This window comes from Chenopodium album, chromosome 8 (assembly GCF_948465745.1).
Source record: "Chenopodium album chromosome 8, dcCheAlbu1.1, whole genome shotgun sequence".
NCBI lineage: Eukaryota > Viridiplantae > Streptophyta > Magnoliopsida > Caryophyllales > Amaranthaceae > Chenopodium > Chenopodium album.
In genome coordinates, this window is record NC_137841.1 from 3,631,709 (window position 1) to 3,648,047 (window position 16,339).

The 16,339-nt window shown below is 31.0% G+C and overlaps 1 protein-coding gene across 1 annotated transcript; it reads right to left on the reverse strand.

Moving 5' to 3' along the window:
- Nucleotides 1-7,770: 7,770 nt before the first annotated feature.
- LOC145641607 (LOB domain-containing protein 4-like) lies at nt 7,771-14,770 on the reverse strand. Its single transcript, XM_081692459.1, has 2 exons — nt 14,313-14,770; nt 7,771-8,406 (listed from the first exon to the last, which is right to left on the reverse strand). The coding sequence occupies exons 1-2, from the start codon at nt 14,487-14,489 to the stop codon at nt 8,071-8,073; spliced, it is 513 nt and encodes a 170-aa protein (XP_081548585.1). The 5' UTR covers nt 14,490-14,770; the 3' UTR covers nt 7,771-8,070.
- Nucleotides 14,771-16,339: the final 1,569 nt, after the last annotated feature.

Consider the following 16,339-nt stretch of genomic DNA (forward strand, 5'->3'; position numbering starts at 1 on the left):
CATAATAATGATATATCCTATGGCTCTTGTTTGATTTCCCATGAACAATGATATGTGGGCTGTTGCTTTGGCTAGATGAAGTACCTTCACTCCATATCACAGCTACTTCTTCGGATGTCGGAGCATTGTAAACACGTTGATCAAGAACGAGGTGTTTATTGAGCCTGATTTCAGTCTCTTCAGTGACTTCAGTCTCCCGAAGAGACTTGAAAAACCTGGCATATGGATTCAAAAGCATAATAGCCATAATCAAGGAAATTATACTCGGACGTAAGTTTGGAAAAAGACGATGTCTATTTTCTGCCTCAAACATAGCATCGTAGAAGTAAAGCTGTAAATATTGTGGTGGTTCATTATCAGGCAAGAGGTCAGGAATATTATGATAAATTTGGCCATGAACCTTCAAAGCATATATTCCTTTATGAATATCCCCATCCATTGATCCACCAATTGAGCTAAAAGCAAAGAGGTTATTGTAAAGGCGAGAATATGTCTGAAAATGATCCGAATCATCGTCATTAGAAGTATAAAGTTTATCTAATTCAGGGGGTAAAGCATTAGAAGCAATTTCAACTTCACCATCACAGCAACAAAAATGCAATGACTCAAAGGCTAGTTTTTTTGCACGACACTTATCGCAAAAATGAGGGGCAGGCAACTCCATGGGCTTAGTAGGCAGCGATTGGCTGATATTTATTGCAGCACCAGCTATAAGCAGTTTTAAATAAACATTCAGTCGAGACAATTCTTTAAAAACTCAGAGAAATGCATAGCCTATTATTTAGAGACATTCACCTGTCTTTGATTGCTTTTGGCGTTTAGGTTTTGGAATCCCTAAAATCGCCCGTTGTCGAGCACTCATTCTTGTCTTCGATGTTGTAGGATATTCTGGGAAATCTGCTACAATATGAAACACCCTTATTTAAATAATGTGAAGTTTCTCGGTTTTTAAAAAATGGGAATTCATGGGGTAAAAGAAACATTGTGCTAACCCATCACATATAAAAGTGAAAATTTCAGTTGTTGGACAAGTAAAATGAGAATCAATTCGAGAACCTGCTGCTTGTAAATAGCTCTGATTTGTACTCCTGCTTTCTTGCTTTCTTTTAACCTTTGATTATTCCCTTGAATCCCTACTTGCTTTCTTCCACCTTTCACCGTAGTTATTTTGTACCATAATCCTGCATCAACAACCTTTTGGTTCTTCAGTAGGCAGTAACTAATGTTGTCATGGACTTATTCTATTTCTCATTTAATTACTTATTAATTGAGTAGACCTTTCAAATTCATCCATTTAACTGAGTCACCAATTAGAGATAGAAGTTAAAATTAATAGTAACTGAGAAATTGTAGATATAAATTATCTTCTTTGATAGAAAAGAATAGTACATACTGTAACGCTCTTGTCCAGAAGTCTAAGATACTAAACAAAACACAAATTCTGCAGTGACGAAACACGTTTATATTGAGTGGAAATTCAAGCATAAGAAAAGGCATAAGAGCCACACCGCCAACAATGCATAAGCAAGAATCGATGAAAAGAGCCAAACCTGGTAAACGACAAGGCTAGAGTTGATTCCAGCACCATTGACGTCTCTAACCTGGACATACAACCTCCTTACAGAAGGCACCATTCCCTTTGGGCATACAGCAATCACACTTGATCAAATTAATCTCACATACAACACTTTTTAATTTTAAGTGGCTTTTATATAGCATTTGTTATTAAGAATTACTGCTACAATGAAATTTAAATATCACTAAAACTGACCTTCCATGATTACCGTTCAGCAAACTAATGGCGAACAATTGAACACTAATACCCTTATTTGCCACTCTATGTACCAGCATATTGATGCAATAAGAGTTAAGTTAATTCATTTGTCAGCTTAAAAGTGATTCTTTATAAGAAAAAACAAAACAAAAAAAAAAAACTACAATAATTCATCAAACCTCATTAGCTTAAAAAAGGGATCCGGTAACATATCAATTCTATATAAAGAATAAATGAAGTACTTTTGGTAATTACGCTCAATATTTAAGGCCATGTTGGGAAATTCATTTTAATTCATCAAGGGAAAATATAACAATTAAGAGTAGATGTATTGAAAGTTTGAAATCATATACCAAATGGTATACTTTTACACATAAAAATTGAACAAAAGACTCACACTAATTCACAAACATGCCATTGATTTACACGAATATGAACTACATATCAATTTTACTTTATGAATTTCCCAGCTAGAAAAATCAATAATTTAATCAATGTATTTATACTATTACAAATATAGCCATCAAATAAACAACAATCATAACCCTTTTTGCCTATCCAAATTTTATTCACAACCTTCAAATTTATAGTCACAAATTTCAACAGTTGAAAATGAACAATAGCCCAGACCTGATTGGTGGCAAATTTATTAGGAGCAAAAATCAATACTCTGTACTAAACTATGCGACTAAAAAACCAGACTCAATTATTTATCAACTAAGTACTCTAAATCAATACTGAACTATCAAAAGAAGAACACACTCTATCTCTGATTGGTGGGAAAATTGTGAGTATAACTCAATACTAAACCAATTGTTGGCCACAATTCAGAGCTAATATTTTGTACAAACCTTGTATTTTTGCACTGTATAGAGAGGAGAGAGAAAGAGGCACCAGTGACCCACCTCCCATAAAGTCCGGTCGTCATCTTCCGCCGCCGCCCCCTCGACAGGCAGCTGTGCTGTCGTACCACCTTCCTCACCGTGGTCGTCACCAGCCGATGGACCACGACATGCTCCTTTGATGTCATCTCTTGTATCATTTTTTCTCAATTGGAAATGTACATTCAGAATTTAAAAATTCAGCACTTCAATGGAGAATTGTAAATTTAGAGTTTTCTTGTAAATTTAGAACTTTCTCCATTGAAGTGATGAATTTTGCAAATCTGAATTCACTTCTCTTCGGAAATTTTGAGAGATGAAGACACATGGAGAGGATAGAAAGACACATGGAGAGGAGAGAGAAAGCTGAAGGCAGAAGGTGTTAATTATTGTGGGGGTAATAAGGTAAATAAACAATTTTGAGGGTATAAAGGTCCGACCACTGTTCATAAGAACAACTTCCCACTTTTTATAAGGTAGGGATACGGAGGGAGTATTTTCATCCCTATAAATGTTCACTTATGTATTACGGAGTATTAAATGTTAATTTCTTTAGAATGATTATTTAATGTTTAATTATGCTAATACGACATAAAATGTTCAAATAATTATTATTTGTATTTGTGTTTCCAAATGACTTTTTATAGTAGTACTCGAGGAAAAAAGAAAAGGTTCATTTTCTTCTTAATAAAATCAAATGAAATTGTATACCACCAAAAATTAAACAAATAGATATTAAATTAATGCACAATACAATTCCACATATATTAATCACACAATAAACTTCTCAATCCAAATCCAAAAGTTCAGCTTGTGATATTGGTTCATGTTGCTTGGAGACTCCATGCCTTCTTGGTTTCCTTCTTTATGTCATATTTCTTTTTTCCTTGCTATTGTGCGGTCTAACTCACTATATGCACGGTTCTTTATTAACTCTAATTAAAAAAAAATGTATTAGATTTGAGCAAGAATAGATAGATGTTGAAAATGAACCAATAATTTTCATATGAATATAAACATGGATGAGTGAAAAAATGATGTGATGGATATGAAAATTAACATCTATTTAGGGGCGGACCTTTGTTGAGACGGGTCGGGGTCCGGCCCCCCCTTAATTTTTCTAAGCTATTGGTTTTAAGTAATATAATGTCTAATAAGTACACTTAAAAAGCTAGTGGTTAAATATTGTTATTTTGGAGCAAAAGGTTGGAGGATCAAAGGGAGTTTTATGTTTTTGGATCGATAATTTACAAAAAAAAAAAAAAAAAAGTCAAGTTAGTAAAAACACACAAAAGATCAAAGGGAGTTTTATGTTTTTGGATATTACTCCCCCCGTTTTTAAATACTTACTACACTTTTCTCTTCCGACCGTTTTTAAATACTTGCTCAAATTTTTATTTAGAAATCTTATACAATATTTAATGCAATTCTTTCACCTAGTGGACCCAACATAAATCATATTTTTTTAATTTCATATTCTCTCTCCTCCAATTCTCCCAATTACTTTTGCTTTTTACAATTTTCTATTCTTCCCCTTACCCCACTACCTCCATATATTATACTCCGTATTATTTTATCCAATCTCCAATTTCTCTTAAAACCCCATGCATGGAGAAATGGAGCAAGTAATTAAAAATGGAGGGAGTAAATTTTGTACAAATTTATGTAGTTGATAAAAATACTAATTTTAAAATCTTAAGGCTTAGCTTGTTTGACATATTTGTTTTGTTTTCAGTTGTTTTTTTTTTCTTTTAAAACAAAAAACAGAATACTTTTGTTAAAAACAGCAAGTAATTAAAAACAGAATACAAGAAAAAAAAATGGTGCTTTTCATTTTTCTGTAGTCATTTTTTTAAAAATCATAATTTTAATTAGTTTAGCTAATTATTTATTTTTTATATGACATATATGATATGTTTTTGAAAAACAAAAGACAAAAAAAAAAAAAAAAAAAAAAAAAAAGAAACCATAGTAATTCCAAACAAACCCTTAAATAAGTAATATTCTTATCTTTTTTTTTTTACATAATTTTAGGAAAAATTGACTTTTACCACCTCCAGAAACCACTTATTGGCTTTTACCACCTACATAAAAAAAGTTTTGTATTATCACCACATAAGAAATAAAAGTCGGCTTTTACCACAAATCATCTCCAACTAATGGATAACGTCCATAAATTCATTAGTAGGTCCTACCATGTACACGTGTCACCATATTATAGGGTAATTTTTTTTAAAATAATTAAATTAAATTTAAAAATGAACAAAAACCCAACCAGCTCCCAGCCACTGCTGGACTAGCTGCCAACCCCACCACCAACTCGCTACACAATAACCACCGTATAGCCACAACCATCGCACCGCACAACGCACTAGCCACAGGCCCACAGGCCACAGCTACGGATTTCAACCCCCCCCTCCCCCAACCCCAAACGGATTTCGACCCCCTTTTCACCAATTTCCGACCTCAAAACCCTAGCCATAGGTTTCGACCCCCTTTTTACCAATTTTCAACCTCAAAACCCTAGCCACCGAATTTCAACCACCCATAAAGCCCCATCGAACCGAATTCTTACCACTCCTAAAACCGTAGCCCGACCAAATTTCGCACTTCTGAAACCCTTGTCACCACCTAATTTTGATCCCCTCCTTACCCAACACCAAATTTCGACCCCACCCTAACCCCACACGAAATTCGTTGCTAGCTAGTTGACATGGAAGTGAAGGAATTGTGTCTTCGATAAGTGCAATTACTAGATATATCAAGGGTCACTATTATGGAGATAATAAGTTCGTTCTTTTGGGTCGTCATTATCTGTTGCTAGACTATGATCAATGATCTTTGGGCTAGTCAAATAGTCCAAAGACTACTAGAATGGATCCTATGAGGTCACACAACAAGGGTATTGGGTTAAGCAAGTAAGAGGCCTATTAATGGGCCTCATGAGCAACTAACTAATCATGAAATGGATTGGGCTAGCATAGTTAGATGAGAATTAGGTTTTGGGCTTTTGACACGGGCTCTTATTTAGAGATGAGATCTATAAATAAGATCCATGCCTAGGGTTGCTTGCAAGTAGTCATAATTCACACACAGTGTATTTTGACATCAAGGCAACCAATCCCAAAGACCCTAATTCCTTTCTTTAACTCACGGCTTTCTCTCTCCTACCCTCGTCCGTACGGTCGGCCACCTTGGTGGCGCGTGTGGTGGTTCGTGGTGGTTCATGGTGGTTCGTTGCTCGCACTTCTCCATAGAAGGTCAATTGAAGGGTTCAATTGCAACTAACTAGCATAAGTGGAGGTCTTAATCTGTGCCCGTGGACCAAGTAGAGGAATCACGCTTGAGGTTCTTTATCTCCCAATGTTCTTGCTCGATCGCACGTGGAATCACGCTTCAAAGGTACGATTATATGTTCTTTATGTGTTATGCATTAGATCTTGGGATTAGGTACTGTATGAATATGATTCATATTTATTTCCGCTGCGTAGTACCTATAATTCCCTACAGGAAGATCGGGGGAGATGAAGAGAAAACGTCATAAAGGTGGGGCCCTACTAACGGATTCATGGACATAATACGTTAGTTGGTCGTAAAATCCAATTTTTTAAAATTTTGTTGGTGGTAAAATAAAACTTTTATTTTATTTTTTTTATTTTTTAATTTTTTTTATTATTTTTTTTTTTTATGTATGTGGTAAAAGCAAATAAGTGTTTTTTGGAGGTGGTATAAGTCAAAATTTCTAATATTTATTTAAATATTGAGAATGAATTAGATGGTAAATATTACTCCCATTTTCTTGTCTTATTTAAGTGTCTCAGTTTGACTGACATATATATATATATGCCAACGCATAATTTTGATTAATGATATGTGTAATTATACATAATTAAGTATAGATTATATATATATATATATATATATATATATATATATATATATATATATATATATATATATATATATATATATATAATTGGTATTTGGAAAACTATGTTTTGAGACGATTCTAACAGGTATTCATTGATCCTATTATATTACATATAGAGCACAAACATTAGTGAAAGCGGTGCATATGAGTATTATCTAAGTCAAAATAAGACACTTAAATAGAACAAAGGCAGTAGGTTACAATCACACGTCGTGGAGTAGCTAAGTAATAAAATCAAGTGACAAATCCAGGGATACATATAGTATAGTTGTACCCCCATTCCATTAAAAAAAAATACTACATAATAACTAATGATAAAGAGACCTCCTAATCTCCTATAGACTCCAATCAGTCTCTTAGGTACTGTTAGGTTAACAAAATCAATTCAGTAGCCTAGTTTTCCTATTATTTCTGGTTAATATCAAAGAGTTGGCTATTGAAAAAACTACTCTTAGGACCTGTTTTATTCAGCTTAATTTCATTTTCGTGCACTTCAATTCAATTCCTAATTTCCTCTCTCATAAACAATTCAGTTCAGTTGTTTTCGGTAAATCATATCAGAACAAGCCCTTAGATGTCATTCACATAGTTCATATGTTTTCTGACGTTAAATCAGCTATTTTCGACAAAAGATACCGTTGTTATAAAAGCAGGTCTCTTAATTATTATTTTTTCACACAAATATATTCCGTTTCTCATTTATAGACCTAGTCACCGAATTAAAGGATAGGTTTTATCGTACATGCAATTCAAAGATTAATACAATTGTGAGATGAATTAATAACTCTTTCAAATTTTAATTGGCAAAAAAAAAATAATACTCCATATATTATTCTTTGTTTTTTTTTTTTTTTTTTAATTATGTTTAATTACTAAATTTCTAAATCCGCAAATGTTAATATCCCCTTTCATGTGATATACTATCACATCCATCCCTTTCATAAGGATCTATGATATCTATGGAATGACAAAAACATGCACATCAGCCGACAAATAGTGTAAAATTCAACTAAAGAGATGGATGGGGCATGTCTTCCATATTATATCAATTTGTCGGTCACTAATTTGCCCCATTAAGAAGACTAATGGCCATTAAGCACTAAGCGAAACCATAACTTCAATAAAATAAATAACATAATTAAAACAAATTAAAAAAAGAGATAGGAGTAAAAGTGGACCGTCAATTTGCTTTAAACTAAATTTCATAATAAGTCATGATTAAATATTTTATACATGTACAATATGGTTAATAATATCTTAGTGCTATGAATATGTAAAGGACTAAGGTAACAAAAAAAGGAAACAACTAGGTCCAAAAACCTAAGAATTAAATTACAACCGTACCACTCAATTTCCATTATATTTTATATTATATTAATTACTACGTATATTATTATATCTCTAAATTCCCACCAGCAATAAAAGAGAGAATATAATAACCCAAAAAAAAAAAAGTACTAAATTTAATCAAGGGCATGTATGCATCAACATGACCAAAGTGACTCTTCCATGTTAGGTTGATCCACAACCATGTCCATAAAAAGGGACTTGGCTTGTGAAGATACTATCTTAGATGAAGGGGAGTTTTCAGGTGAGGAAGTGCCTTGATGATGATCAACTCTAGGTTTATCGGAGTATTGGCGCATGCGCATATGTACCACCTCCGCTTGTGCTAGGGCTAATTGGGCTTGGAGGACGTCAATTTGTTGTTGGAGTGATGAAATTGCTCCTACACACCCGTAAACTGGGTCACGTACCCTTGCATTAGCCTCATACACCATTGAACTCACTGCATCTCCACGTTGGTGCATTGGCAACTCCTACAACATATCCATTTAAACATATCATCTTGATTTATGTATCATCAAAGTGTCAGTAATCCGCACAAAATGTTGTAAATTTCAAAAACTATGTAATAAAAAGTGTCTAAACAATATAATGAAAAACAATATAAGATGCCCATTTAGGAAGAGCAATGATAGACATTATTAAGCACTAAGCAAATATACAAAAATAATTATAAGAGGAAATAAAAGTGAAAAGTGGACCGTCAAGTTTACTTTAATTATACTACATTACATAATAAGTAGTCATGATTATATATGTTTGTACATGTACAATAAGGTTAATAATCCTTCTCACCATCATCATCATCACCTCTATGATCTAGATCAAGTAGAGAGTGAGATAGAGATGTGCTAACTTGCTTTAAAAATGTAAAGGACTAAGGAAACATAAAAAGAACAACTAGGTCCCTTCTCAATCCACAATTAATTTTGCTAAGGACAACAATATTACATCATATATTAGCTAGCTTAGGTTGATCTAATAATACCATGTCCATGCTAAAAAGGGAAGTGGCGCATTCTTAGATGCACCACCTCTGCTTGAGCTACGGCTAATTGGGTTTGGAGAACGACGATTTGTTGTTGGAGTGATGATATCGCTCCTACACACCCATAAACCGGGTCACGTATCCTTGCATTTGCCTCATATACCATTGAACTTACTGCATCACCGCGTTGGTGAAATGGCAACTCCTACACCAACTCAAATATTTCATTAGGTTTCTTTCTTTTCATTAATAAAATTATTGTTTTGTTTCTCTAATATGGTCCTTAGTTTTGTTTTGTGAAGCTTAAGTTAGTAAAGATAAACAGAATAGAACAAAAAAATTGATGCATTCAACTTTGTTTTTTTACTTTTAATTATTGCTCAAAACAGAAAAATCAAGCAACAAACATGACATAAATGTGAACAACTACACTTTATGAGCTCAAAGATTGTTATGTTTGTGTTTCATTATGTCTAGTGTGAAAATTTTAATTCATGTTTGTTGAGGTTGTTGAAACTAAAGGCTTAATTATGAATTAATTTCAAGGAATCCAAGGAAACATAAATGAACATAGGTGGTTCAACCAAAATGATGTTGCTTAAATTTCTTTTTGACATTTACATATTCATGTTCTAAGACTATAGAAATTAGAACATAACTATGGATTGAATAAAGTCATTGACTAGTTGTCTAGGCTAAAGCTAGCTGATTCTTCACCATTTGTCTTGTAATCCTGTTGTACAAGGGCACTACATGGTCAAGTGTTGTAGATCATAGCCAGAAAGTCTACCAAAACCAAACTCTCCGTCTTTTTGTTTGTTGGTTTTATTTTTTTTAAGTAAATCATTTGTTTTGCAAACATTTTTAATAGAGTATAAAACATATTCATAGGCCTCAGCCATCTATGATAGCGTATAAAACATAATTCTGGACCTCAACCATTAACTTAAGCTTTTGGGAGTTGGTCCATTAACATAGTATCAGAGTCAACTCTGACATAAAGGTCACGGGTTCGAATTTCATCCCATGTATAGGCGAGCCCTCCCAAAGAGCCTTTTATGAGAGGGAGAGTGATAGAGTATAAAACATATACTTGAGCCTCAACCAGCATCAGCTTAAGCTTTTGGTGTATTAACAATTTTTTTTTTTTTTTAAATGCATCACATCTACATCTTTCATCTTCTCTTAATTTTTATTATATTTTTCTCTTCTCGTCCGTTACTTTTTTAAGTGAATCACTTTGTTTTGCAGACATTTTTTAAAAAAAACTGTATCACATCGGTTATTATTTTTTTTGTTTTCTAAAGTAGACCAATCAATGGGCCTTTAAACTTAAGTAAACACAAGTGCATCACCTAATATGATGATTTTTCAAAGCATTTTGACATCATCTTGACGTAAATCATTAGTAAATTTTACCAAAAGAAAAAAAAATGAAGAACTACATGATATGATATGCCATTATACATATTATTATCTTATCAAATCAGTAATATTTATGTTGTGCATGCTTTACAAATCTCTTAATTAAGAAGCGTAGGATATACTCATTATAATTTTAAAATAAAAAAGGCTATGGAATGTGCACGAAAAGGCTTCTTAGTGGTCAAAAAGTTGCTGCGTGCTTTGCATAACTTTATTTAATTTTAATTATTCCAATTATTAGTATTTCAATTTTTTTTTAAAAAAGTTAATCATATTTCTTTTGAATTTAACATTCCACTACTTCAAGCAACTAACTCTTTTTATAAGGTTTTCGTAACTTCTTGTTGAATAAAACTATAGTTCATAGAGTGAAGCTGATATAAATCAATGTATTGACAAATCTAAGAAGCCATTGTTTATTCAACTTATTTTTATTTCGGAAAAAATTTCAGTTCAGATCAGATTAAATCAGAAAAAATAAGTTCAGATTATATCATCGTTTTATTAGCAGTTTTATATTGCTAAGGTCATGTTCTGTTCACTTTATTTCCACTTATTTCAGGGTTGATAAGTTTGGATAAGTTCAGATAAGGGTTAATAACTTCAAATAAGATAAGTTTAGGAAAATAAGTTAGATAAGTTGTGATAAGGGTTAACCAGGGCTACCCAAGTTTAATTTATATCTTTAATTTCATAATGAATAATATTATGAAAATTACATATTAATAAAATACACATTATTTTGAATGTAACAAGACCCCACTTGATACATTTTTTCCTAATGGATTATCGTACACTTAATTTCAAAGTCTGGTCAAATCAAATAATCAGATCAGATAAGTTCAGGTTAGATCATATCAGACCAGATCCGATAAATTCAAATAAGTAAAAATAAGATAAACTAAAGAAGCCTAACCTAAGAACATTAAAATCTTATATATATATATATATATATATATATATATATATATATATATATATATATATATAGGAGGAGGCTCTCGTGAGAATTTTTCTTATGTGAGAACACTCTTTATGTTCTAAATTTTTACGTGTATGTTCTAAATTTTTAATCTGATGTTCTAAACTTTTCCTTAGGTGTTCTAAATTAAATCAAATGTTCTAATTTAGTATTCACATGTTCTAAACCATAAATTAGTTAAGTTTAATATCATAAATTTTAAATAACTTGTTCCAAAATTTTAACTTATATGTTCTAAATTTTAAAATGTGTGTTCTAATATTTTTAATTATATGTTATTTTAAAGCGTATGTTCTATATTTTTACTCGTATGCTCTAAATTTTTTACTCACACTTTCTATATTCTATATTTGTTTGTTCTAAATTTTTATTCACATGTTCATAATCTTAAATCAAATGTTCTAAATTTTACTCATATGTTTAAAATTTCATAAAGCAGATTTTATAAATTTTTAATCACTTGTTCTAATTCTTAAATCAAATGTTCTAAACATATTACTCACTTAGATGTTCTATTTCAGACGCACGTTCTAAATTTTTACTCGTATGTTCTAAATTTTTACTCACATGTTCTAAATTTAAAATCAGTTCTCATATAAGTATGAATTCTCACATATGAACCTATTCTCACCGGATCCCTCCCATATATATATATATATATATATATATATATATATATATATATATATATATATATATATATATATATATATATATATATATATATATATATATATATATATATATATATATATATATATATGAACTAGAAATGATGTAAAATTTGATTGTGTTGCATATAAAAAGCAAATTAATTAAAGGAGTTAATAGCGTAGTCACATTGTATAAAAATTACAATATATCCCTCTTTCAATGTTTAATCTTTACATTAAATTTTGAAAGAAATCTTTACATTTTAATAATCCGTATCTTTTTGTAAGGAAAAAAAAAAAAAAAAAATAGTTAAGGCTCTTGTTAATGATTAAAAAAGTACTGTTGGAAAAAGTAATAAATTAAAAGGGGTAGAGGCCATAGTGAAAAGTGACAATAATGCCTTGTGAGCAAAATGGACTAAGGAAACATATGATATCAAATCAAATCAAATTAGTAGTGGTAAGGTCAAATAAATTATTGTTAATTGGTACTATTGTATATCAAATCAAATAAATTTATACTAAAGGGTTGGTGTAAAAAAAAAAAATTAAAAAATTAAAAAATTAAAAAATTAAAAAAAAAATCCGATTTTTTAGTTGACATTTTTTATTTTTACACTATTTACAAATAATACTTTGACTAAATTTTTTTATTTATACAAATGTTAAACATATAAAATCTTATTTGAATCTTCTAAATATAAATTTTATTTATGTTACTGTAATTGTTTTTTATAATTTTATAATTAAAGATATTAATGTTAAAATTAAACATAGATGTCAATTTAAAAATATACAGTAGTTGAGGTAATACTCACATATTAATTGGTAAAAGGGTAAGGTAAAGTGGTCTTTAAAAAAAGTAAAGTGGGTCCCCAGACCGTTATTAACCGCTACAACTGATTAAGGTCAAAAGCTATGGGGGGACAACCAACTTTTGCACCGCATGAGGAGTTTCTTTACATGAGAATATGAGATAACTAACCTTAATACATGTACAAATTGAAATGCATATGCAATTTTTTTTTTTTTTTTTATTTTTTTTTTTTTTTTTTGAGGAAAAATGCATATGCAATTTGGCTTATATGTCATAAGTCAAAACAAAAAATAAATGGGATAATATGTTAAAATAGTAACATGATTAAATGTATTATATCGCCTAATGTGATTTATATGATTGTAATAAAGTTTTGTCTTTCGAATAAACTAGAGTACATATAGGAATCATACTATGATGTAAATTATTTTTCATAGGAATCATACTATGATGTAAATTACTTTTTTTTTGAAATAATGTAAATTATTCTCATCTAGTCAGTCTGATGTAATTGAAATTCTAAAGTTCTAATATGATCTTATCTAAATACCCGTGCGTTGAAAAAGGGTACGAAACAAAATTTAAATGCACAACAATCATAGTTCAATAATCCTTCGATCCTAATACCAAATACTCTATCAAAAAAAAAATATCACGCCAAAAAGTAGTTAGTTGGCACATCATTTCAACATTTAATAATACTCCATAGTCCATAATACTAGTTTATGTTTCGGACAATATTTCGGGTCATTTTTTTCATTTTTTTTTTTCATTTGTATATGAGACAATATTTGAACTTATGATGTGATTATAATAAATTTTCTTAATATATTTTATTTACAATATTATACATATCTACTTTATTACAAACTTTTTTAATACCAGCTTACCCCTCTCGCCACACATCAATATGAGTACATTATTTTACTTCTTGTTTTTTAATTAATCAACTTTTTTTCTCTAACCTTAATCCCTACCTTTTTTTTGGTATTTTCTCTAAATTTAACCATATTTTTTTACACCCACCTACTTTGTAAGCACTCGCACATAATTCTAAAGCATATAGTAACCTTAAGTTAGGAACATTATACAAGGGATGTAATTAGTAATATCACCATTATGTAATAATTTGTTGAACTTTTTTTTTTATTTTTTTTATTTTATTTTTTTTTATTTCAACGATCAATTTTACTTGAACGACCATGCCTATAGGAGTATAGGGTGGTAAAATATCCCTTTCACAAGTTGACAACCACCAAACTTTTAGCTCTAACATTAATGCTTACCAACAACAACAAAATTTAGAATACCATAAATAATTACTCCGTACTTATTATAACTCTAAGCACAACGATGAGAAAAAACAATTTGTAATGGAAATTAAATCATGTTGATCCATGATCATTCATTTAGTTAGAGCTTTCCTCCTAGTTTCAGGAGATCATAGGATCGATTCTCATCACATACCCTCACTAAACACTAAATAAAAAGAAAAGAGAACTAAATTGGCGTACCTGTAGCATCTTGTTGACGTTACTAGCACCAAAAACTCTATGCACATTAGCAAATTTCTGAGGCTCGTCAGCAGGGAAGTAGGGCGCAAACACACAATCTGGCGCACACCTTCTTCGTAGCAACTTGCACGCTGCACAAGGGGACACCGCCCCTTGTTTCCTTCCATTTTCCTTCATTTTTTTTCGACGTGTACAACCTCTTCGATTTTGTAATATGTTGTTGGATTAATCCGTAGCAACTCAATTATCTCTAGTCCAAACAAAACGTTATGTCAAATAAATATATGTAGTGAACCAACAACTCTCTTGATTTTTATGTACCATATAACATATGCTACTTTAGATTTTGTAATAATAAAAATAAGTATGGACAAGAGTAAAGTGCAAGTTATTATATATGAAAGTTAGAAAAGTATGTAAGACAAGTGTATAAATTTGTTTGTTTAGGAAGAGGAAAGGGGGGCTAAGAAGTGAAAATTGGTGGATGTTATATAGAAAAATTTTGTAGTGACAAGAGTATCTTAATGGGCCCAACCTATGAAGAAATCTAGATTTTGGTGGGCCTTAACATCGTTTTCGGATTGGATTTTTAGACCCACCCTTTTATTATTACATGTTGGGTCATGCTTTCATTTGTTCCTTCTTTGCCTGTCATACTCAACATTTTTTCATTCTTTTTAATTTTGTTATTAAGGAAATATACATACATAATGATATGAGTACATAAATAATGTTTTATTTATTAATTACTAATGTAAAAAAAAAAAAGGTTTTTTTTAATCAAAATATATTAATTTTTAGTGAATATAATATTTATAAAAAGGTTGAGGTTCTCACAAGTTTTTGAGTCGAGTTATGAACTACTCGACTCGGCTGATTAGCTTTCGAGTCAAGCTCACTCAAGTCGAGTTTTGACCGACAGCTCACGAGTTGTCTCGTCTCATAAACACCAGTATTCTTCATGATTTACTTTTCTATGTCTACCTAAGTGTACCCAAGGTACACGGTGCATCCAAGGTATTCTGAGCTTATATTTGATTGGTCCTAGCATTGAACAAGCAGCTAATAAATAATACATGATTCAACTGTCAAGAATAGTGGTAATTGACTAATTGGTGCCTCTTTCCTCAAAATTACTCTTTCTACTGATTTCTCAGCTCTCTAGCATACTTCTTTGTAATATGAGGCTTTTATGTTACATTTTTATCAACTCTTGAATTTTGCATAATCGTATTCAACTATTGTAGAAAGCATAGATAGACTTAATATGACACTTTGAAAGGAGGGGCTGATGAGATTCAAACCCATGACCTTTGTGTTGCGTTGAATTCAGTACTACCATACTAAAGGACCAACTCAACGAAAAGCTTAAGTTCATGTTTGGTGTGAGTCGATTTTAAGTTTGGACGTGGAAATTAGACTTTTTTTTTGCATTTGAATGCATGTTATTCGTTGCTTTTAAAGTCCATGTTCTTAAGTTTTAACTGTGACATACTTTTAAAGTTCATTTTCTTTTTTTCTTTTTTTTTTTTTTTTTTTTTTTTTTTTTTTTTTTTTTTTGAAACAAAGTTCATTTTCATTTGTTATAGCCTTATATCATTTGAATTTGGCCGGAGGAAGCAAATAATCATTTGAATTACATGATAATACTATGTCTAATAATTGATTAAAAAAAAACATTTACAGTTGAAATTGAAAAATGAACTATTTTGAAATTACATACAGAGAATGTTTGGCATGAAAGAAGGCCAATTGAGCAAAGGCTAGCTAAAAAAGATTTTCGAAAGCAGAAAAAAAAATTATATGCTTTCTTCTATATCTTAATCAGCTAACAAAAACGAAGCAGGGGAATTAGATTAAAATGCTTTCATATTTTCATTGGCAATAATAGATGGACCTTCTACTTTCACATGATAAGAGTCTAAACCATTGATATTATCAAGACCTTGCCATTTGTTACTATGATCATTTATAGGCATTTGTCCAAGCATATGTGTTCGATTTGTTGTGTATACCTCTTGCTCGGG

Coding starts and splice junctions, on each gene's coding strand:
- LOC145641607 (XM_081692459.1), bottom strand. CDS start 14,489: ATGAAGGAAAATGGAAGGAAACAAGGGGCGGTGTCCCCTTGTGCAGCG. Junction 8,407..14,312: donor ACGTCAACAAGATGCTACAG/GTACGCCAATTT, acceptor GATATGTTGTAG/GAGTTGCCAATGCACCAACG.